The sequence below is a fragment of the Rhipicephalus microplus genome, chromosome X (assembly GCF_043290135.1).
Source record: "Rhipicephalus microplus isolate Deutch F79 chromosome X, USDA_Rmic, whole genome shotgun sequence".
Taxonomy (NCBI): Eukaryota; Metazoa; Arthropoda; class Arachnida; order Ixodida; family Ixodidae; genus Rhipicephalus; species Rhipicephalus microplus.
Genome location: NC_134710.1, coordinates 55,803,079 through 55,828,792, shown reverse-complemented (window position 1 = coordinate 55,828,792; position 25,714 = coordinate 55,803,079). Strand labels below are relative to the sequence as shown.

General features: G+C 41.8%; 1 protein-coding gene across 7 annotated transcripts in view; it reads right to left on the bottom strand.

The window, feature by feature from the left end:
- LOC119176065 (oxysterol-binding protein-related protein 6) overlaps window positions 1-25,714 on the bottom strand; it is a 172,712-nt gene that overhangs the window by 30,083 nt on the left and 116,915 nt on the right. For 6 of the 7 annotated variants that reach the window (XM_075876688.1, XM_037427179.2, XM_037427180.2 and 3 more), the window contains exons 7-13: window positions 17,055-17,189; window positions 12,040-12,134; window positions 10,754-10,990; window positions 4,156-4,330; window positions 3,927-4,066; window positions 3,736-3,852; window positions 2,272-2,628 (exon numbers count right to left, since the gene is read on the bottom strand). In XM_075876688.1, coding sequence (XP_075732803.1) covers window positions 2,272-2,628; window positions 3,736-3,852; window positions 3,927-4,066; window positions 4,156-4,330; window positions 10,754-10,990; window positions 12,040-12,134; window positions 17,055-17,189 — 1,256 coding nt within the window. The remainder of the gene's footprint in view (window positions 1-2,271; window positions 2,629-3,735; window positions 3,853-3,926; window positions 4,067-4,155; window positions 4,331-10,753; window positions 10,991-12,039; window positions 12,135-17,054; window positions 17,190-25,714) is intronic. The other variant, XM_075876690.1, reaches the window with a different exon arrangement.

Below are 25,714 nucleotides of genomic sequence, written 5' to 3'. Positions count from 1 at the left end.
ACTTCCTTTGAAGCTGCACAGTCTTCTTTTAAACAAGCTGAGCAGGATTTTTTTTTGTTTTTTTCTACCTTATTTTGCGTCACGAGCCGACTCTCATTCGAGTGCAGCACAGCGGGTCCATGCTTGATATATTGATTTCGTAACTTGCATTGATACTTCTTTTTTGTTCTATATTTTGCCATATTTCATAGAGTACTATGAATTTCTTTTTCAAAAGCCAGAACAAACCTAAGAGCTTCTACTGACCTATGAAAAAAAAACTCTGACAGGTAAGCAAAAGCACGCCCAACCTACACAATAAAGTGCCACAGCCGTGTAGTGAAAATTTTAAAACAAGTGGTATAAAATCAGGTCCCACACGCTTCAATATATACCTGCATAGACAACCTAGTGTTATCTAATATGTATATGAAGAGACATTTACGATGAGATGGCAGGTGTTTTGCACATCAAAACTTTCAGTTTCCGAAAAATGGTCATTACTTTCGAATGACTTACGATAACTATATATAAATCTTTCTATTAAATTTTTTTGTGAAAAGACAGACTGCTTGAGAACGTTAAAACCTACAAAGTCTTTCTTTTTTTTTTAATGCCTTTTTGAAAGTGGTGACCTACCAAGTGTCTGCAACACGCAATGCAAGCAGCATATACATTTCACACAGTACATGTAACTGCACATGGTCACAAGTCGTTAACAATGTCGAATATACAAAAGCAGCCATCTTTGTGTGTTTCGATGAGACACACCGAACACCACCGCACAGCTAGACATTTAAAACACTAATTGTTTTTTAAACTACAATCGTACATGCCACAGTGGGGAACACTTTTCTCCAGTTGTTGCGATTCCGGGCCCCGGGGGTCTCATTCTGGTAACGGGCCCCCATCCTAGGACCCATCGTCTGACAAATCAGATGAAGCGCTCGTAAGAACGACAACAATTTATTTACATGGTTAGTAACTAGTAACTTGAAAGGAGGTAATCAATTATTTTTTACAATTATTTTGACAAGTTAAAGCCAGATGTCACACCAATTAAAAGCTGTTTTACTACAAATCCTGTGCAGTGTAAAAATTTTAAGAAATACAAAATGTGCACCAATGCATACAATGCTACATATTTTGGGGAAGATGCAGAGCCAAAAGAAACATGGAAGAGCATTGGCACATCTATTAATGCATGAACGATTATTAACGGTGGGGCAGAGCACTCTGCTGACACATTACAGCTATTACTAAAAACCTTTCAAAAAGAATCATGTTCTATGAGCTAGAGAAATATTTGCTTGTATTCCAACCGGCTCATCTTCTAAAACTGGCATGTTAACAACTTATCAATTGCCCCACACAAATGCACTAGTGCCATTAATTGGACTGCAGACGTATGACAGTAGACTAGAATGCCTATGCACTCAGAACATGTAACTTGCCGCTCGCAGAGGCCGAACCTGTGAGCTTTGAATAACGTCTCGAATGCTCGACCAACTGAGCTAGTGACGGTCCTCCCCCCCGTCCACTTTATAAGGCATATACCAAGCGCATTTCAACCTGGGAGTGTTAGCGCCGCTAGTAGCCACGACAGAGAGTGTGTGAAACACTCTTTTGGTGCCTACTGGCGTCACGAAGCACATGATCTATTCACAAGCTGGCAGCTTACCCATACTCCTTAGCATACTCCCTAAGGCAGCCAGTCGGGCAGAATCAGGCGATCGTGCTAACACTCTCAGGTTTAAATTCGCATATATATCCTATAAAAAGGAGGGGGAAATGACCACTGCAGTAGCTCTGCTGGTAAATCGTCAAACCGTTACTTGAAGCACGCAGGTTTGGTTTCTGCCAGCAGCAGCTTATCTTATCAGCCTCTTTCCGTTCCTTACGTTTACATAATAAATTAGTACAAACAACATCCCCTATACTTTCCTTGGCTTCCTTGTCTGTCAGTTCCTAAGTAGTACTGGTATAACTCAGCATTCTCGGACACGGGGCTACAAGTACAAATGCCGCATGATAAAGAATCCTCCAGTCTAGTTATCCTCTTTCATTTTTTTTAGCACATTATATGCACAAGGCCAGAAAAGAATGACATGGACACAGTGCTGAGTCTGCACTTTTTTTTTTTTTTTTCAGTCCTTGCACTTGCTCTTTCAGTGAGCAAAAATCAATGCCAAGGAATACACACCACTAAGTTATTTTTACCTGTTTGCATTTCACTTTATACTAACTGTTTCTAAGTAATTTCGCTAATAATGACTGTTTTTTATGACTTACTTGTAACATGTTCAGGGGCTCGTTGATGGTCACCGGCATGCTCACTTTGGACAAGTCCTTGCCAATGTTTTTACACAGTAAGTTCCACAAGCTTGTGTCCCCCGCATCAGGTTTGGGAGCTGGCAGCTTCGAGCGGCGCCCTTGAGACAGTGGCGGACGATCTGTGAGGTTGCCTTCAGCACCGGGTGCATATTCAGTGCCATCATCAGACACCTCACTGCAAAAGCTGCCTTCCTCCTCTTCTTCTGAGGAAGAACTGCTCAGTGACAACTTTTCAGCTGCATCAAAGAACTCCGATGTTGACAGTGCAGATGAGCTCTCGTGTGACACGGACTGCTGCACAGGTTGATGCACAAGCTGAGGTGAGACATGGGCAAGGTCAGTTAATGTCAAGTTTTTCTGCCAAGGGTTCTGATCAACGGACTAGCAGAACATTCACACCGAAGCATGTGGTTGATCATGATACTTATTTCCACAAGATTCCTCGGCCCTCAAGTTATTTAATCGGCCAAACTTCCTACAGCAAGCAAAACTATGACATTTCGAGTATTTTGTTTTGTTTCTTCTTCCAAGTGGCAGTGTGAAGAGTATACTAAAAGCAAGATACCACTGTCAGCTTTTTTCGGTATGAACCATGAACCACTCACACAGTTGAAATAACATTACTCTAAAAGTGGACAAGCAATATAAACATACCCTGAATTTAAAAAAAGTAAGCGTCTCCCTCACTTCATAAACCAGGGTTCTCAAACTCATATCTGCTAGCGGGCGCCATTCCCGAAATTGAAGTTCGACAAGGGCCGAGACATTGAAGAAAGTCGGAGCGGATGGAGGGATGAGAGGAGTACTGTAACAAGATGTCACCTAATGTAGACATGTGAAAGAATGCTTTTTCATATCTAACAAGTTGGTCATATCTGTAGAGAATTTGACATATCTGCCGAGAAAGATGTGGAATAGATTATATCTGCATATTATCTTAATTAAAAAATATAGTTTCTGTCTTATGGTGATATTTAAAAACCCAGTGAACGCATGGGGTGCCCAAGGAAAAAAATGCTAGAGACCGGTCCTGTGCCTGAAGCTCCCGAACGGAGTATAATTAATAAGAATAAGCGAGAAAATAATGTGGTTAACATTTACGAGTCACAAAAATTTATTCCTTGTGACATCGCAAGCCGCTAGTGAAAGGTCGACAGGGCGTATGTTTGAGATCCCTGCCTTAAGCAGTAAAATACCTTCTTGCATTCCGTTTCTGGGTGTCCTGTGGTTTTTTGCACGGTTTATTAATCATTTAGTACAATCAACAAGCCCCGTTTTCTGTGCTATTGTTTTCAAATTTTCACACAGTCAGCTAAGTAGTGACTTGGGGGACATAACAAGCAAGCTCCAAGCTTCTGACAGAAGTTGTATAAAGGCTGTAATGATGTCATGTCCCATTGCAAGCGATTTACGTAAGCTCACCGTTGGCTCATCAAAGCTTTCTGCTGCCGACCCATCAGCTGCTGGGAAAGTCGACGGATCTGTCTCTTCGTGAATCTTCTTTAGGCAGGCTCGGAGGTCATAGTTCTGCTGAACTGCCTGGAACAAAATATTCTGCAATATATAACCAACGTCAATGTAATGCACAGAGAAAAGAAAGGAACAGGGCCCACCTGCGTCAGTGCGTTCTTGAGATTTGCAATCAATGCAGCGTTGCTGCCACAGCTTGCAGCACTCTCAGACTCCAAGTGTTGCTTGAAGCGCTCTCTTTCAGTTTGTAGACTCCGCAGCATGGTTCGCAGGCCCGAATGCACTACGTGTGCACACACACAAAGAAAAAACAAAACACAGCTGTTAAATTGTATGGTTCACTTTTTGTCATGAAAGGGGTCAAGTACGCACCTTCCTTAGCAAGAGAAAGAAACTGCTCCATATGCTTAAAGACACCTGTAGTGTCGTACGAGCAGTACGTATTGCTGTCAGACACAGAGCCAACTAGTGTCCCATCAGATGCCAATGAAGGGTGTGAACAACTTAGATAGCCCATGTCCCGAATCGATAGCATGGCAGACCCATCCTGGAATTGGAGGGAAAAAAATGGCAGAATTAGAACTTACATCTAGAACTATGAACAGAGGATCCTACACATCCATTTTTACAATCGTTTGATGATTTCCATTCTGTTTTTTGAGCTATATATATCCTCGTGAGTTCCACCGTGCAATATACCGTTACTCGCATCATTTGGGCACCTCTAATATTTTGACAGCTTTATTAAAAACATTTACTGGCATATTGTGCGCTCCCCAACCCACCCGGGCCAGTTTGCCAGCGCATGAACGAAGAGACTTTGAACCTTTAGATGCTTTGGATGGGCGTGCTGGGCGCGCGCCTTGCCGAGTAGGTTAGCACAGTCAGGCAAGTGCGAAGACCCTTCATCTAAGGACCACCAGAACTGCTCTAAAGTCAAACTGCTCAAATGTTTGCCTCCATTTATCTCCTCATCTCTAGAGTGTGTAGAAATAGGGAAGTGTGCAGACCGCGCCGCCGGCTCTGAAGCCGCTCCGCAATGCACCGAAAAAAGAGATCCAGGGGGCGCTGACACCTGCTTACACATCCGCTCCCCTTTAGTTGCCTGCTCTTCGTGATGCGAATCGCCAACTGTAGCGACGTGCGTTGAAATTTCGCTGTGCTTTTTCTGCGACTTGTGCACGTATATAGTATCTCGATTTGCCAGCTATGTGTGTCTTGGCAATGTTAACTAAATTTTCATGAAGGTTTTTTTAATGGAGTTACTTTTTATTTGCTACCAACCGCTTCGTGATGTCGTGTCTTTTTAAAAACCACGGCTTGCGTAGCATGTGGCTAATTCCGTTCGAACTCCAATAGCAGGTTTTGTTTGTATGTTTATTTGAATTAGCTGTTTCCCATCTGTGATCCCAAATCAAGCATCTTCTATTAAAGCATTTATTACACAAATGATCGACCATGAAACATCGAATTGATTCCAAAGCTGCAGTCTGAACTATTTTTTTTTTTTTTCAGAAATGTACTGCACTCTGTTTAAGGCATGAGGACAAGTGTCGAACAAAAATTAATAAAAATGCTAGGAACCTAAGTTTTCTGGACTACATACTATAAGGCACATCTTTTCAGGCCCATGTGATCAATATGAACCTCAATCTTTTTTTTTTGTAAATTTTTTCACCGTCACACATTTTAATAAAAGAGAGCCTTACACTCACAAAAATCTAATAAAAGTTTTATTCTCTTTCAGTAAGTACTACCCAATAAGAAGAGCAAATAATTTAGTGTAGGGACACGAAATAAGCTTTGGCCTGAGCAATGAATAAAAAAAGAGAGATCCGATGAATAATAAAAACAGTGATTAGATAACCAAAAATATATGCACCAGCACTAGGGGCACCTTTGTATAACAGGCTGCCATAATAAATCTTGTGGCACGAATAGGCGTACCGAGGTTCGTTGGACACCCACATATTTAGTTTAACGAAAAATATTTACTAGCAAAATGGTCATCACTGTTTGCGTACGAAAAAATACTAAAAATGTAAGCTCAGAGAAAATCAATAAGAAAGGTTTGAAGCAGGTCAAACGCTTACACAAGGTGATGTGGAATGCTAAATTCCTAGGTATTTGTAGCCAGTTCGATCGTGGACTTCACTATCCTGTGCCTTTACTCAAGCGGCAACTCACCATATTTTGTTTCTTGTTTGAATTCAATCATCAGTTCTGTGACGGGATTGCTTTCACGATGCGTTGCTTAAATATTTGGGAGGCAAGCTCAGGTGTCTAGTCTGCTCTTGGAATGTTGCGCTGCCACTGTTGAAACACATCCACTTTCTTGGGCACAATGAAGGAAAACAGCTTTTTTGAGGAAAGGGGTTATGGAGGGGCCCATCTCCCGGCCCGCCACCTTTGACCCCAACAGGGACACTTTATTAAGTTTGTTCTCTTTTTATTTGCATGATTTATACCCGCTCTTGCAACCGAGCACAAAACAGTGACTCTGTCGTTGGGTCAACGTCACTCCTCAAGATATAATTTAAATGAAAAAAAAAAACACGAAAAGCCAGAACGACATGCGCAGTCAAGTATGCAAACATGCATTTCTTGTGGCGGCCTGATGTGTATGCAAGAAAGCGCGCCACCAAGAGGATGCATCGCCAAGCGGCCTCAAGGGTTCCCATACACGCCGTTTGGGGGTAATCACACTTGAAGTATGCTAGGCACTGTATCATTTCTACGATCGTGAAAATGCACGGTCGCGTCAGGGCACCTACAACTTTAGGCATCGGAGGCATGCGAGCGCCTGTCCCCCATGTTGCGCCAACTGTTCCCCTCGTTCTCTGCGTCTATGCTGAAACATCTCTTGGTTGATTTCGGAACTTTGTCAGTTTCCCCATCTGTCCGTTGCGGATTTACTACTCCCTAGCGATAGGCTACAATAATAATATATACGGCAAAATTCAAGCCCGCTGTTATAAAGATTGCCGAAGAAAACAAAAACTGTGCCCCCGCCAAGCACTGCAGCGTGTTCTTCAACCTATGACGATCGATGTGATCGGTATGGCAGAAAGCAGAAGAGGCGCGCTTGCTAATACAAGTTTCCTGCTGTTGAAGAAGGCCTTTTCAATAATGTGCGAACTCCTGGGTCCTCTGGTATCGCAGTTTTGTGGGACCTAAGTTCTCCTAGCATTGCCGGGAAGATATCCAGGAAATGGGGCATTTGAATGCGCTTGACGGAACCGAGGACAATGTGCTTAGGGAGGGTGGTGACAGCGGCTGCGACAATGATTCCCAAATCGAACATCTTGATCAGTGATTCAGACAGGATTATGTGTAACCGGTTCTCTATTTTTGAAGTGCGAGCTAACTCTGTTACATAAACAAGTACACTTTGTTTCTACTCCAACTTATCTTCTTCAATTTTTTTATGTATGTAGTGCACACGTTAGGACTATTTCACATTATTGCGTATGCTTTTGGGAAATCCCAGTGTAATTTGCGCGCCCTTTTCTTGGAGTGCCGAAATTGCGAAAAAAAATTCCGAAATTCTGCGAGTAAATATGGTATTGCATAGTTCTTAGCATCGGTGCTGGGCAGCAACTGCTGCATCTGCAAAGCCTTCTTGTACAATCTATTGCAAAGCCATGTGTTGCCATCTGACCAAGAATGATACAAATCAGCCAAGCAAAAAGCCTGACGAGCATGTTCGAAGATAGTGTTCATTCCATCGAGCAACTTCTATTCAATGCAAAGAAATAAGTTGCCCTATACAGTCGACTCTCATTAATTCAAACTCGAAGGGACCCCTGGATTTTGTTTGAATTATCAGGCTGTTTGAATTATCAGAAGTTCTCATATATGCGACTCTGGGTAAGGTGACAGCACAAATTATGATCAGACATCTATATTCACACTTTTAAGCATCTCTAGATCCTAACTACACAAAAACAGAGAGCGGTGCATGTATGGTCAACAAGTTTATTGACTATCTACTGCTGACTAGACCTTTTAAAAAAGTCATGGATGGTCAACTGCTTATTTGCCACATGCGCATTTAGCACAAAGCTCTCGATGCCAGTAAGTGCTGCCAGTTGATTCTGAGAGTTTTCTGTTGTTGTCAGAAATTTTCTCACTTTAGCAATGTACTGGAAAGCCTGTGCAGTTGTCACATTTTCCACTTCCGGTTCTTCTTCACTTTCACTGCTGTGTTGTGCTGGCAGCACCTCTGCCACCAAGTCATCGAGTGTGTCCTCCCTGCACACGTACAGGTTATCATCAGTAGCTGCATAACTGTCGAGGTCGGCAGCTATGTTGTGCGCTTTTAGAGCAGACAGCACTTGGCTTTCATCGTCGCCCTCAGTCTGCAAGCAGTCAGATGAAGTGGCAATGCTGCAGCCAGGTATGCGGAAGGCATGCTCGAAGCAGTTCCTTATTGTTGCTGATGTGACAGCATTCCATGCATCGGCGAGCATGCCCAACGATGAGAGTAGTGTGACACTGTAAGGCATGGAATTGTCCATACATATCAGCATTCTCTTTAGCAGTGTTTTCCGGTAATTAAGCTTCAAGCATTTGATTACCCCTTGATCCAGGGGCTGGAGGACAGCTGTAGTGTTAGGAGGCAGAAATTCAAGGCGAATTGCTTCCAGCCCCTCCACGTCGCCGTGCGCAGGGCAGTTATCAACAATGAGCAAAATTTTCCTTTTCGCTCGCTTCATTTGCCCATCCAGTTTGCGGAGCCAACCCTCGAACAAAGCTTGCGTCATCCAGGCTCGCGTGTTTCCGTCATATGCAACTGGGAGTGTTCGGACGCCTTTAAAGCACCTGGGACGCTTTGACTTGCCCACAACGAAGAGTTCTGGCTTGTGACTTCCGTCCATATTGGCGCAAACCATGACGGTTAACCGTTCTTTGCTCAGCTTTCCGCCAGTGCAACGCTCTCCCTTGCGACACAAGGTTTGATCGGGCAGGCACTTAAAAAACAGCCCCATTTCGTCGGCATTATATACATCAGCCGGGGAGTATTCAAGCAGCAGGCTTTGAAGTCTAGTCTGCCGCCAGTCAGAAGAAACAGCTTCATCGACCACTGCTGCTTCACCACTCACTGTTTTGAAGGAGAGACCGTGGCGTTCCTTGAACCGAGAAATCCAGCCATCGCTGCACTTGAAATCTTCAATTCCCAAGCGCAAGGAAAGTTCTTCAGCTTTCTCTCGTAGGATTGGCCCATTTATCGGTAAATTGGAGCTCCGTGCGCGCTTGAGCCAAAGAAGCACGGCGTTTTCGAGATCCGGGTACGCAGCTTCCCTAAGCCTTTTCCGATCGGGAGCGAAGCGGCTCGCGTTATTCTGCAGCTTGTCTTTGGCTTTCAGAATGGTTGTGAGAGTACTTTTGGTTATTCCATACTTCAGTGCCACTTCGGTCTTCTTTACCCCAGCGTCGACTTCTTGGATAGCGGCCAATTTCTCTTTTAGGGGTAGAGTCCGATATTTTCCTCGCGGTGACATGGTCGATCGAAAAATGCGCAGCACGTAAGAAAGACGGGCAGACCTGTACGCATTCTGTGGGCAGGTCACGTGCTTCGGAGTCGGCCGGCGCCACCGGCACGCCGGAAAAGCAGAGATAAGCCGCGAGCCAGCTTCGTAACCACCGGGCCGTTTTTGTTTTTCGTTTTTTTTTTCCACCGCGGCGCGGAATGCTGAGAAATGATTGTGTGGCAAAACCTTTTCCCTTGAAGTTTTAAGGCGCTTATTTTTTAATATCAGACTATTATGATAATCATAAGCACGCAAATTTTCAAATATTGCCGGCAAATCAGCAGAAATTTTCCGGTATGGACAGGCAGAAAGTACGAATTAACCGAATGACGAAGTTTGAATTAAGCGGCTTTTAAATACATTGAAAGCATAGCGAGCCAACCAAAATTTTGAATTTTGTATGAATTAACCGAAAGTTCGAATTATCAGAGTTTGAATTATCGCGAGTCTACTGTATTTAGCACTTTGCTAAATGTTCTTGATTTTGTAGTAGAATGATTCAGAAATGTGTGCAGTTCATTTTGAGCACAGTTGCCCAGGAGGCAAGCGCATAGCTTCTCCACGACTTCAGTGAATTGTTTTATGTGAAATGTATTGCACACCAGGACTGAGTGCTGCTGGCGTTGCCGGTATGGAGGCACGAGCGCGTGCTAGCGCGCTCATTTGTTGTGCTTGCTTGCAACCAGGTTCGCTGTTGACATAGCTACAAAGCAAGTTCTTTTTTTTTGTTCTTTTTGTTGTGTGTGCACTACTGCGTGTGTAAATGTTATTATTGATGCAAATTTTCTTCTACAAGAATATTTGTTATCTAAGCAGCATTTCTAATTTTCTGTATACCCCTGCACTACGAAACTACTACTATACCATACATAGCATGAAACTTCTTAACGAAGTTTTGGCAAGAGCTGAAACTTCGAATGGTATTAATAGGCATTGTTGGTTTTTTGTAGTCCCTGAATATGAAGTTCGTTGTCATGAGTGCCAGTGTGCAATATATTGCACATGCTGTTGCATGCGCACCAAGTGTCGTACATCAAACTTTTTCACCATGAGGCGGTCTCATCTGTTCAAAATAAAGCGTTTTCTTGATAAATACGAAACAAATTTGTAACTCATGTCGCACGAGAATATAGGCTTCAAGCTTACCAGCTTGGGTGAAAAACACCAATGAAAATATCCACAAAATAATAATAATAATAAAAATACTGGAAAATGAATTGAAATTGAAGAATACAGCAATTTCTAGTGTTAACAAGCAAATTATAACTGTATCCACTGTAGTATCCATGCGTTGTCCTGTGCATCACTTTCTATATAACGTCTGTTACAGCTCTACCTCTTCTGGTTAAATAATGTTGACATTTACAAGCATGGCAACATTAAAATTATGGGTACTCAGAGTTGCTATGGAAAAAAATGTACACGGTGCCACTTACCGACTTTTCAGAGCGATTTGCCTCCGTGAGGTTGTCCATACTGGCAAAAATATCATTAGCCCCAGCTGCATCCTGTGACACCGTTATTTCAACATTTAGCGGCTGCTTCCCAATGCTGCTGCCCCCTTTGCTTGCCACACCTGGCTCAGAGTCCTTTTTGCCTCTTCTAATGCGCTTCAGGTGGAACCGTTTCCGATCTTTCTTTTGACCTCCGACCACATGCTCCATTTCGGGAATCTGAGAATGCCAGAAAATGATAACACACATTAATAATATCTTTTGTTTTAATTTTGTTATTTTTTTTCTTTAGGCAGCAAGAATTTAAAGGTGAGCAGGACACCACACTCTTGTAATTCCTGGGCTTATGTCAAGCTTGAGAGTGATACTGAAGCAAATCTTATGCGCTAAGCAATACTCACTGCTCCTGTATGCAGCTTTTGAAATGCATATTTCGGTTCATGTATAATCGCACTGTTTACAGTTGAGACCCTCTATGAGAGAGACTGATGAAATGGGTGACAAATGGGTGAAACAATATGGGACAAATTGATATAAATGACACCAGTGTGCCTGCATCAAAAGAGAGGATGATCAGAAAATAAGAACGCCGTACAAGAGACACCTCCTACAACAGAAAAGAAATGTTCCTTGGTGCATGTCTCTCATAAAGTGGTTTAACTGTTATATGTATTTATAGCAGCATGTTCTTTTTCAGTTACACTAGTGGAAATCACAGTTGACTTAATTTCTTACCCTTCACCACTGCAGTGAACAAGAATAGCGAAACATTTAACAATGAAAGCCCTGGAAGAGACCAGCTGTTGGCAAAACATGTATTAATTTTTTGCAGTCTGTTGTTGTACTCCCCCAAAAACGAAAAACGCCCACAGCAGTATGTTGTCAGGCGCCTCAAGCAGTCTAAATAAATACTGCTGGAAGACTAAGGCACAAAAACAATGGTGAAAACAAAAATCTGATGCGTTTTTCGAGCACACTTTTCTTTCGCATCACTCAAAATTGGCGAAATATTTTCAGACTGGAATGGCTGGTAAATGGGTAAACATTTCAGACGCTCTTCTAGAGTGCATATGTATTCTCGATGGAGACGCTATACATAATTGATGTTCTATCAACAAGTCGTTTCATACACAGTCATAGAACAATCACATACAAAGAAAAAAAAGATCAAGCAAGAATCTTTACTTCAAAGTTTTCTAAAGCTCATAGCAGCAATTACCACTACATACAGAGGATTCAGTTCTTTTAGAATTAAAGGACAAACACACCTCAAGGTAATTTGAAGACATTGTGCTGGGACTATTTTCAATCAGCTGCAGTAGATTGGACAAGTGGAACAACTTCTCTTGGAGCACTGAAGCATCTAGAATAGCAAGACGGAACTACATTTAGTGCGTCATCAAAAACACAGCTCAAGACATCTTGTGGTACGACATTAATGCATTGCATAATACCAGAAGCCATGGAAATGACATGCCTAATTTATGTTGCAGGGCCCCTTCAATGGTAAAACATGATATATATATGAGGAGATATGTTGTCATGTGTGAGGCTATTTTCCAATGTGAAAGCTCAATCCTGTGCTTGACCAGTGCCTAAACACAGCGTTTTTCTCGTCTCGTCTTAAATCAAAGCGGGGGCCCATCACCAACTCATGGTCAGAGTGCACTCCTTAGAGAAGAGTGTTTGGGCTTTTACTTGAATTTTCAGCTGCTTCTTTGAGACACATTGTTGTCACATTAGCAGTATGCAGGCAATCACCATTAGGTGATCCACGCACCCCAACTGTATTTGCAATGCCTAAGCCTGGCAAAAGGCCACGAAGATTTGGGCATTATAATTAAGCAAATGCAGCGCATAATTACGAACTAATGCAATTGTATGTTGGGAGTCCTGATGTTTCAATTTTTAATAGGCATGCATGGTGCATGAACAACTTGTCGATTCTTGTGTTAGCAATAAAAGCAACATATAGCACAAAAAGGTTGATACTGCAAACAGAAGCCTGCAAGCTCTTCCTTTCGAGGGAGCCTCTTTATTTTACAACAAAAGTGTCAAAATGAACACAGACGACACTAAATAAGGTACACTGCTGGAAACATCACAACTACGACATGGGACTTTGGCAAATCATCAAATGTCGAATATGCAGTGCACCATGCAGAAAAAGAAGAAAGAAAGAAAAGAATGCGGGGCTGATGATTTAACAAGATGCAGTTCCTCGGCTCTTGTATGAAAGAAGACCGAGAAGGAATGCCACTTGAAAACAATAGTCAAGGCAAAAGGGAATAGTGGTGCTGTTGGCAGTGGAACTTGCCACTTGGCAGCATGACAATGGCATTCAATTTTGTCTAGCTTCTTTAAAAAGTGAGTCAATTTGAAAAAAATAAATACAATAAAATAAATTATGTAGATGCACCCTAAACAGCACCTTACAACTTACAGCCTACAAGAGGATTTTGAAATGAGACCAGGCAAGGAACCCTTCTGGAAAAAATAAATAGGGAAAAAAATCCCCACCTTTTTGGGCCACAAAAAGGTTAGTTGCTTAAATATCTCTTGTCCCATACCCTCTGCAGGCGCACAATTCTCGATGGGTCCACCTAGTGGACAAGTCTTCTTTGCTTTGGCGGAGCACTTTCTGTTACTACTCAAAACAGCGGCGAGACCAGACATTATGGCACTCTTGACCGCATCGACACATCGATATCGCCAGCACATTTTCAGTGTAAAGAGAAAAAAAGAAGTGGATGAAATGTATAGAAACAAGACAGTTAAAAACTTGACAAGTCTGAAATTGCATATGAACGTCTTCAGATGTTTGAGAACGATGCAGATTCTGGAATGCGTACTGACCATCCAAGCATGTTAGGTTAGCAACTGCATGAAACTTAGTTCAAAGACTAACATGATTAGACTTTATTCATGACCTCCAAGATGTGCGTCCCAGAATGGATCTCTAGGGCAGCACTCGTTGCGATGAAACGCATTCCATTGTTCTTATTTGCGTTGAGAGTTGTGAAAGAGATGTGATGTTACAATGATGTTTCAAAAGAAAAACCGAAAACAGGAAGGGGGGTGTTGCTCATCGAGCTTCAGTCAATCAGTGAAAGCCGAAGTGAACAGTCCACAAGGTGGACACACCGAGAATCATGCACCTGTTTGCCATGTCAAATGAAAGTCAAACTAGTCATTGTACCCTTCTCTTCACTTTTTTTATACTTTAAAAAAGTGTGGTCTTTTTTTTTTTTTTTCCTTAAAATTTTCTGACATTCTACAATACAATTATGTGCATTTTGTGAATAGTACATTTTAGGCTCGAAGTGAATTTGAAACAAATAGTGATTTGGTAGAATAATTTCAAAACGAATTCAAATAGTATATATCCCATATTATAAAGAAAAATGTGCATACTTGACACATTTAACCTGCGCAAGATTTCTTTTTAAATTGAAACAAGCAAATTCATTTTTTTGGCTTAAAGGAAGTGGAAACAACTATGAATAGTCGCAGGATTTGACTTTCAATTGAACGCAAGAAAAAATGTACAATTAAATAGTCAACTTCGCGCCAAATTCACAACCAAACAGCAGAAAAAAAAAAAACATAAGCAGGACGGACGCTCACTTACAAGTGTTTATTCCTTGAGGAAACAGGCTATTATAAACCGAGTTTTCGTCAACACATACGCAATATGCTCGGGCCGTCGCTTACCTAATCACACTAATGGGCACATGCTCTCTAGATAACATGTTTCAGACTCATAAAGGTTGAGTGATGTTTCACTAACACAATTAATACCCTGCTTCTTTATGTGATTGATAGGGCTCCAAAATTTCCCATGCCACCTTGCTTTTGCTTTTACCCAGAATCCTAATTTGCGTGAAGCACAGTGTGCATCCACATGGAGTGACATACGCGCTTCAATGTACACTGTCCTTATTTTTTACTATGAGAGCATGTTCCCTCGCTCGATCATTGACGCTGCGCCCCATGTGGCCAACATAGCTCTTCCCGCACGATAGGGGTAGTAAATCACTCTAGTAGCGCACTTCGTGAACGGCTGCACATGCTTGTTTTTGCAGCCTTTCAGCTGTGGAGCATGACTTCCACTGATGAGAGGGCACAACTTCGCCAGTATGTTTGGGGCGGCGAACACCAGCGGTACTCCATGCCAACTCGCCACCTCTTTTTAGGTTGTGCATAACTTTATGAATATAAGGTACTGGGTCCCTTGCTCGATTTTGTTTTCGGTTGCGGAATGCCTTCTGCAGAAGGTAAAAAAAAAGGCCCGGCTGAAACACGAAAGGATAAAGAACAACCGATGGTGGTACCTTATATTCATACGGCTGCACACAACCTAAACAAGGTGGCGAGTCTGCATGGTGTACTACTGGTGTTCGCCGCCCCAAACATACTGGCAAAGTTGTGCCCTCACATCAATGGAAGTCATGCTCCACAGCTGAAAGGCTGCAAAACTAATCATGCGCGGCCGTTCATGAAGTGCGCCACTGGAGTGGTTTACGAAATGCCTTTATTGTGCGGGAAGAGGTATGTCGGTCACATGGGGCGCTTGTTCTTTTAGGTGGAAAGTGTCATGCCTGTTTGTTCCTTCCTAAATTACTAACAGGAGTGAAAAACTATTTCGCATGTCTGCAAGAAGAAATGCCGCAGTGGCTGCTCCAGGGTTTTGAGCTTCACACAGAACGAATAAGCTGATATTGAGCTATTCTTACTCACAGCTCGGAAGAAAGAGATAAGCGTCAAACAACACACAAGAAGGCAATGTGATCAGCTCGCGAAAGTGAGATGAATTGCCGCTTTTCCTAAAAAGATAAGTCAAGACATGCCTTTATTCAAATATTATTACTTCCTAATCACTCGTTGTTTCAGTCTGACATAAAAGAGTGGTCACATTTCAGGCGTATCGGGCACAGTCAGTGTCAATATCGCCCTCAAAATCTGATGGCAAAAATTTCAAATTACAACTTTTGTGGTTTTGGAAAAATGAGTATTCTATAAATTGGTACGCGCTACAACTTTCTAATATATATGACCACCCCCAAGTGAATAATTAGAAAGTTAATTGACAAGCTTTTGTTAATTAGTCACAACAGTGTCATTTCAGCTGGAGTAAAGTATACTTCTCTTTGATGTAGAGTTCGTTGGCAAAAATTATGGGAGCTTTACTGCCATAGGATTTTTATAAGTACCATTGTCTATGAAAATACCCTGTATAATGGCTGCCCAACACAGTAAACTGGTGAATCACATAATATTGTGACGGGGCGAGGTCTAGGCTTATAGGACAGCGTCCACCGAGAATCGGCAGCCGAACAAGATGTCTGAGTTGCCTCTCGCGCAAGCGGCTAACACACAGGTGTCTTCTTCATCTTCGCAAAGTGCCACGCTTGCTCCTCTCGATGATGCACCGTAACGTCACTCCCCTGCGGCGGAAGCGCCGTCACGGTGCTTAGTACGGCGGCGACGAACGAGGAGGGTGATACGGTTTGAGTCTGGCAACGTGTACAACGTCTGTCTGGAGTGAGGGGGTCGAAGAGGCATTGTTTAGGGGTGCGATCTCGTAGCTCACGTGACTAAGTTGTCGTAACACTTTGTAAGGGCCATGGTAGTGTGATAGTAGCTTCTCTGATAAGCCGACTTGGCGGTTTTGTGTCCAGAGAAGTACCAGAGACCCCGGCGGGAAGTGCACGCTTTGGTGGCGACTGTCATAGCGGTCTTTTTGGTGCGCTTGCGACAAGTGCAGCCGATCACGGGCAAGCTGACGGGCTGCATGGGCTCGAGAAACGATATCGCTGGCGTACTCAGTAGACAAGGGGGCAGCCGAAGGAAGGAGCGTGTCAAATGGTAATGCTGGATGTCGGCCAAATAGCAAATAAAACGGCGAATAACTAGCTGTGTCGTGCCGTGAAGAATTGTGCGCGAACGTGACAAAGGGGAGTGCTTTGTCCCAGTCACGGTGATCTGGCGAAACGTAAATTGACAGCATCTGCGTCAGCGTTCGGTTCAGACGCTCGGTCAATCCATTTGTCTGTGGATGATAAGCGGTGGTAAGCTTGTGCTCAGTGGAGCAGGCGCGGAGAATGTCATCCACAACACATGAAAGAAAGTACCTTCCTCAATCAGTAAGCAGCTGCCGCGGAGCGCCGTGATGAGCACCGTAACAATATTTAAGCTAGGCCATACAAAAATAAGCCATCCAAACTTTTGGCAGGGCTGCTTTTACTAACTAAGCGATGTAACTAAAGGAGAAAAAAATCACCTTTGTTCCCATGGTCAATGGCTGATGAGTCGAGGATCCAAGCAGCCACACGACTCTGCTGCTGGTTTAATGGGCTACGAATAAGACGAGAATTTTCAAGCAGCATGGCTGAGGTCAAGTTGCTGAGCTCGAATCCTGTAAATAAAAAAAGCAATAAATAACAACAGACATCAGCAATTCCTTTGACTCTGAACTCAGTCCTATATCAGTAATTCCTTTGACTCTGTACTCAGTCCTATGACAATAGCAGTTTACAACAGTGAAAATAATACTATAACAGCATAATAGTTGGTTCCTTGTACTTTTGAGGCCTTAAAAGGTCTCAGACCTGTAGTTTTGTGGCTCTCTGAGAAGCACCTCAATCGTTCAGCTTTTGTGAGCAATTCTGAAGCAAATGCTGCAGATTTTCCATGTGAGAGGTTAAACATCCTACCACCCCAGTGAAGTAAGTTTACATTACATGGCATGTGTGATACATCTATCCAGGAATTGTGGTCTTAAACAGGGCTTGGATTCCTGACTTAGTCTATTGTTATGAAAAGCCAGGTTTACAATATGCACCTCAGAGGCCATAACTTCTACAGAAAATGACATGTGCAAAATGATGCATTGGTATGAGGCATATTTGCTTGAAATAAAACAATTATATAATTTAGCCTCTAAGAATTGATTGATATGTGGGGTTTAACATCCCAAAACCACCGTATGATTATGAGAGACGCCGTAGTGGAGGGCTCCAAAAATTTCGACCACCTGGGGTTCTTTAATGTGCACCCAAATCTGAGCACATGAGCTACAGCATTTCTGCCTCCATCGTAAATGCAGCCGCCGCAGCCAGGATTTGATCTTGCGACCTGCGAGTAAGCAGCCGAGTACTTTAGCCACAAGACCACCGCGGTGGGGCTAGCCTCTCAGAAGAGTGAGGGTCAATAGTGTGCACTAGTGCTTAGTGCAAGTAGTGCCATATTTATCCACATGGAAACGAATAATTACAACCAAACATACCACCATTTGGCAGGAACTGCCAAGCGATGCACCAGGAGTGTGAAAATTAAAAAAAAAAAAGCGATGCACCCGGAGTGTGAAAATTTTAAAAACTTTGAATATAGTAAGTCAAATAGCGTTATATTTGATTTATTACTTGAATCCAACAGTGCATATGCCATTTATCAAATATTTCTCTAATACTTTTCGAACAATCAGCCCCAACAGGAAAACCCCAAAGGGACAACACGATGGAAGAGCGAAGGATATTTTTTTTTTTTGTTTTAATCAGCGAATTGCAAAGACGCATGTAGTGCAAGCTTTTACGAGACTAGAGAAGCATTACACATCACAGGATGAAAAAATATTTCACTTTTAACTTCAGTGTCATCGAATGTATCCTCAATCCACTATCATTATTGTGAGATTCACGAAACATTATTTTAGAACGTCACGCTACCTAAAAAGCTGGTGACAAAGTACTGCCCAGAATAGTGAGGTAACTGCCGTACTCATGCTAAAGCTTAGGTACCTCTAAGGCACTAGTTGCTGCTGTGTATAAGCATACCTAAGTTTATGTAACGGTAGAATAAGATAAGATTTACCAGCACAGAAAGAAAAATATACTTAAGAAAAACACACACACTTAAAGCGAAACACAAATGTTGCGTCTTTTCGCACTGCTAAATCTATCTTAAACATGAACTCTCCGAAGCAGCAGTTTTAATTGTAGTATGTTTTAATTTTGTCAATTAAATACAATGGCGATGTCGCTGTATTAAAGTGTGGGGATATTTATATGAAACGAAAAAAAGTGCTAGAATTCCAGGCCATTCCTACAAATAGTTGTCTTACCATTAAAAAATTATTCAAACATTATTTGATTCGTATTCATATTAGATTCGAGATGATCATTTCTTTTTCGATTCGGTTCTAAATTTCACTAGGCACACATCATTCTCCCTAATAGTATCATTTGTTGAGGCATCCAAAAAACATACTGCAAATGTTTTATGTTTGAAAAGGCTCATTATTTTCATTGTAACATGCCCTCATAATGCTGCGGAACAGAGAATGTCAAGCTTCCACATATTCACCATCATGTAGACCTCTTCATGCGGGCCCTGTCTACAGATTTGATTTTCACAACCATCTAAATGAGAAGTTTCAACACACTATCACCCTGTCGAGAAGAAATGCATGCAAAGACATGACTGCTATCAGAGTCTGCATGCAGCATAAAGCCTTGCACCATTGTCTAGTACTACTGTCATTGTATGGTAGACAAAAGGTTAGCTTGCTCTACTTCAAAAATGCACACTTGATCCACTGGCACTGGTCTAAATCTCAGTTGCCCCGCCGTGATGGTCTAGTGGCTAAGGTACTCGGCTGCTGACCCGCAGGACGCGGGATCGAACCCCGGCTGCGGCGGCTGCATTTCCGATGGAGGCGGAAATGCTGTACACCGGTGTGCTCAGATTTGGGTGCACGTTAAAGAACACCAGGTGGTCGAAATTTCCAAAGCCCTCCACTGCGGCGTCTCTCATAATAATATGGTGGTCTGGGACGTTAAACCCCGCTCATCAATCAACTAAATCTCAGTTGAAGTTTGATACAGGATTTTTTTTTGATACTACAGCAATGATGAAACAGGTAATGAGGAGAGAGCCTGGCAATGACAAGAATCGCTCTCATGTGTTGTTGATGACAAAGGTCGAAAGAATGAAAGGGAGAGACAAATAGACAAACTTGAGGTCAATGCAAGCACAAATTCTAGTGGTTAGCTGATGTGGCATTAACATGCACAACTTGAAGGGGCCCATACACAGGTGATTACATGCTTCACAGTAACTCAGTCCCCTGTTTGGACCAACCTTCAACCTTTCCCTACAGGGGAAAATTGCCCTCTCCCTTGCCATAAGCACGACAATCAAATGAGACAAGCAGAACTTGCTTGCATGAGAAAAAAAAACTGCTCTCATAAAGTGTGACATGAGCACGAATCTTTACACTGCCTTGCACTTCACCATTATCCCTCTGAGCACATTATAAAGGCATACTTAATTCTAAAGAAAAATACTGCCTAGCAGTAGGATACCTTACGGTTGTAAGACCTCTCCATATGTTTCTGCCCTCAACCCTAGATATAAAGAACCCGGATAAAACAAAAGATCACTTATAACAAAATAAATGATAAATAGTTTTGCAATAGATATAGAGTTAGGAATAAACCTTTATAAAGAATTTTTGGATATAACAAACTTATTTTGTGTAAGAAGCAACTTTGTTATGAAGAGATTTGAGTGTAGTATCAAAATGCCAACTCAGTCACAAGAAAAAAAAAAAACCTTAATTACATCACTTTTTTAAAATGACACATTACCCATAAAAAACATGGAGTGCTATATTCTCTACATGTTAGCCTGGCATAGGATTGCTCTGGTGGGCTAACATACTTTCAAATGTTTTATTGTCTGAGAAACAAACATTTCCCACTCATCAGCTACCACCATGTGTCATAGTGTCAAGGTTTCTATAAGCAACACCACATCTGGAGTAACAAATTCAGTCAAAAGATCATAACTGCAAGTGTACACCACACTCACCGCAAATTTACATATACATAGCACATGATGCCTTTGAACAGCACAGGCTCTAATTCAAATTCCTACTTCATTCAAACAAATTCTTGGTCTTAACAAACCTAGTAGAAGAAACAAGGTTTCACCATTCAAACACCGCTTCTGTGTCCTGTTTCAATCTTAAATCTATCGCCTTACATAAACAGATTACTTCTATCACTATCCCTTATGCAGAGAAGAATCAATCACAGCAACTGGAGAGACATGTAAAGCAGTACTGATACTCGAAGAAGTGCGAACATAAGGAATATAACAGCACATTTCACCTAATAGAGACAAAACATTCGCAGGTCTCAGTTCTTTCAAGAAAGCAAAAAAGTGAGAGACACATAACGAAAATGTTATCAAGAATGTGGGCTTAGCCAACATCACATCAGCTGCCGATAAAAGTTACACACAATGAGTGAGACATGACTATGCATCGTACGTCCACGATGCTGGTAAAGGGCCCCTCATGGGACAAGGCACACATTTAAAAAAAAATGAAAGAGCACTGCAGCAACTATGTCATATAGTAAGAAGGAAACACAGTTGCTCAAGAGGAGACTGCTACGGACAGCTGTGAGAAGTGTGAGTACATGCAGCATGCCCGGGTGAACAGCATGGTGAGCATCTGATTGGTTCACCAGTGGGTCAACGTGCTCTGCTGTTTACTTCAACCTCAATAAATCATATTTAATTCCCATACTACTTCTTTCTGTTCAAAAAAAACTCCCCACAGACCTCCCTTGAAGCAACTGGTAAATACAAGCACTGATGGGTAATTAAGACAAATTATATGTATCAACAATATTTTAAAATTATGCCTTATTTACCTCGTCAAGATTAAACAAAACCACTAACTATGAAAAACATTATTCAATATTACAAGTGTTTCTTTCTTCCTTCATATGAAAAACATTAATCAATACTACAAGTGTTGCTTTCTTTCTTCCTTTTTTTTTAACCAACCATCTAAAAGTGAGAAAGCAGCCACGCTTATCTTTAAAATTACATGCTGCTTCCTACACTAGAACCTGCTCACAGCCTTTCAAGACATACCTTTTCTTAATTTACAGCTATGGATTGAATACCTTCAAATCACAAACGGCATGCATATCAGTGTGGCATAGCATTCTTGATAGGAAACTAGCTAGCCTAAAGTTTACAAGAAACAAAATGCAAGCAAGCCACTTCACAATTGTTGCAGAACAAAAAGACTCCGCAAAAGGTGCATGCAATTTTTGGAGTCGGTACAACAACAACAAAAAGCAAGCCATGACAGGGTAGTCACATGATAAACCACCGCATCCATTGATAGTTGAGGTAGATCAATACCACAAATCCCCATGCATGCAAATAATGTGGCCTATTGAAGAGAGATAGGACTACAAGAGGAAAACAAACTATCAGCTGCAAGTCAAATGAAACTGGAAATAACATAACTGATGGCAACCTATTTCATAACCTCACCACCTCCCGGGGAGAAATTAACGTTGAAACACATTTAAATACAGTTAAACCCCTTTATAAGAGGCATGCTTTAGACAGCAATTCTTGTCTTTTATGTGAGTTGTCTCTTATAAGCGGGTACCTTGTGTGAATTCTCTTATCAACCTGTATTTTACTGTAGGCACACTGGTATCTTTTATACCCATTTGTCTCTTATATCAGTATCTCTTATAAAAGGGTTCGACTGTAAAGATAAATACATTTTTTTCTCCTCCACGTGTTGCAAGAAATAATATTTTCCTAGAGACTGTCACTTAGGTCATGGATTCCATGAACTTACGTAGATAACCTTTGGCTTTAAAAAGACACTAAAGAGCACGACGTTTCGCGTATTAGTAAAGTACAATTTCACAATCCCAAAAACACTACGCTTACCGCGGCACAACATTTGGTAAGCAACAAAAGGCGTTGTTAGTACGCCTTTAGCAGTGAGCCGAAGACACTTTTATTGGGGGAAACACAGAGGTAAAGCCGACCAGCTGTCAAGCGGAGCGAGCGCGAGCAGCAACAACACTCTTCCTTCTCTTCTTTCACTGGTGCTCCTGCCTGTGCCATATATCAAGGCTAAAAATCGAATAGAAGATGTGAGTGGAGATGCCACCTTGAGATCCCCGCACCAAACACTGTGACGTCATAGATTCTGAAGGCGTCTTTAGTCCTATGTAGCTTCTAATCAATAAAACTAAAATACATAGTCATCTGTGGGTGCCATAAGCCTAGCAAACAAAGTTTCAGAAAATTTCATCGCGCCAACGTCGGAAAAAAATGGAAAATACATTTTGAAGTTTTTAGTGTCATGCGCAGAGATTTAGGCATAAAATTTAAAAATGAAACTTCAAACTTAATTTTCTTCATTAATAATAAACTTATAACAGTGAAACATACTGCATTAGAGTTGTCAGAGTGCAGTTCGCCAATCTAAACCAAGTCATGTGTCCCTTGGCACATCTGTGCGCCAGCCATCCTTGACAAAACAATAACAGCTTCCAGAACTTATTTCTACTGTCAGAAGGATGCAGCTAAGCAGCAAAGCCTGACTTTTTTTTGCCCATTTTTCTAGAGTAGATAACCATTGCAGAACAGTGCCCTACATAGTTTGTTTAAACTTGTCAACCAAACACTTCTTAAGGCATTGATACTTCGACAGAAATTTTTTAAAAAGAAATGGAGGCAATATGTTTAGCATTATATGGTAAATTATATCGTTAATAAGGCAAACATAAGTACTTGTGCATAAAACTATGGTTCCATCAAGTTAAGAGTTTTGCACACTGCCATAGCCGAGTTATAGAACCTGTATCAGTGCTGTAGATCTGTAGTGTGTAAGCTCTCCTTTGTTTTAAATTTGTGTCTCTGGCCAAGTCTGCCAAGAAAACAAAGCTTTCATGGAATGTTGCAGTGACACTACATATGTTAAAGGGCCAGTGCCACCAAAATTTTGGCCTCATTTTTTTACAATGTGCTGCTAGGTGCCTGCTAGTATAAGCTCCTCATTACCTACCAGTCTGTATCGGTTTGAGAGAGCCCTAAAAACAACCAGCTTCTGGGTGAAACTATCACCACCTAATGTGTGCAACGCTAGACCAGGTCAGCACACAGAACTGTGGCACACTTTCGTGAGGTGTGCATCAAGAAGTCTGAACAGGAAACGGAGTAACAATGTTAAACGCTAAACTTTTACCATGTACGCCGCGGCCGATGACTTGCGAGCAGTGGCCGTGTAGTAGTTTGCTGAAGCAAATGCAGCAACAAGAAGACTGGTGGCTGTCACAAAATTATAACGTGTTGTAGTGACTGCAGCGTGGTGAAGCGAGGGAAGCAGGGGGGTCGCTGTGGGTCACTTTTGAAGGGGCGGTGCTCAATCGCGTATGCAAATTTCAAAATTCATGTAAAATGCCTTTCAAGCTAGGTTCGCATTTGATATTTTGCAGATGATATACGCATGTTCACGGGAATTGAACTTGCAGGCTATCTCGGCCACGAAATTTTGTGCGAGTACCCCTTCAAGTGGAACATATCACACGCTGACATGTGAATTTGCTTTCATTTCTGTAGAGCTGTCAATGTGCTTTTGACCTGGCTTTATCTAACAGTACCAAGCCTCTTAGCAATCAGAAAGTAATTAAAAAAGTTCACAAAGTGGCTTAACTACTATCAATGTTATCACAACAGCCACTCTCAATGCTACCAACTGGTCTAGTCTTACCTTAAATTTGGTATCAAACCAGGCTGGAAAATGCAATAATTCCATCTCATATAATGTAAGACCGTGCAGGATTCATAAACAATGCTCATGTACTTACACGGACACAAACTGAAAGAAAAGCATTATTTTTAACAAGTCTCTAAGCAACAAAACAGAATATACTTTTAAATGAACAGAAGTAGCACCAGATTAATGTGAGTGCTAACAATAAAACAGACCAATGCAGCTTTCAAGCATTGGAAGTGGTTGCTGCATATGTTTATGCAAGTAACTGAAGAATATAGAGCAAAATATCAGTCGGAACAGCACTGCACCCACAAGAAAGCACAAGAACCTTTTAAATTCTTAAAATACACAACAATCTACAGTAGTCACTGATGGAAACTGAAGTTCGTGGTGCTTAGCTATTCTCCACATATGAACATTTCAATTTTTTTATGTAGCTTTTTTTTCCTCCCTTCGAGCTTAGACTGTTGGCACTCTTCCCAAAAATTGTATATGACTCCTCCTATGAGTCTCCCACACTGATGACAGATGGTATCACCTAAATCTCTATTAGAGTACTAAATTAGAATAAAATTTTTGTGGTATGTCTTTCCTCTTATTGCTATCTAAAAGACAGATAAAGAAAGGTCTCCAATCCTATCTACATCAAACGTGGGTGAAAAGGGTGAAATTTTTTTTTTTTTTTTTTGATGGCAACTTCTACATCAAAGACTTGATTATACACTTCTTGCACATAAAAAGACAAAGTTACGATCTAGTGATTATAGCTATCATATATTTTTTAAAAGGGACCCTGCACCATATTTTTAAATAGCCATGAAATAGATTCACTGAAAGAGCTTATTGCCTCATGAATACACCGCCGAAAAAACTTTTCGAAACCGTCCAGTACAAGTGGAGTTGCATTCTCTCTTCTCTAACGAACGCGCTGGAAGCTAAGCAGGGAGGGATGGCATGGGAAAAGAAAATACATCACGCGTGCCTCGTGACCTTGAGCACTTTCTTTTTTCTTCAAATACGCAGCTTTTCAGTGCGATTGCATGCACATGTGGATAAGTCATAGCCTCCCATGGCAGCCCCAGTGAATACCGAGCACGCCATGCTCAAATGCTCAATGGCTGATACAATGACTTTGACAGGTGATTTTTGAGCTTGTAGTGTCATTTGGCGAGACAACACATCCCTTATGAGTTTCAATGCCAGTGCAAACGTGCACTTATTAACGAGAGCCGTCCGTTCGCCTTGGTGCGGGGAGTGCTCGTGATGCGGCGCTACATGAGGGGTCGCGCTGTTTGCGTCACACGTGCAGCCGACACTTTCCGCCGGAGATG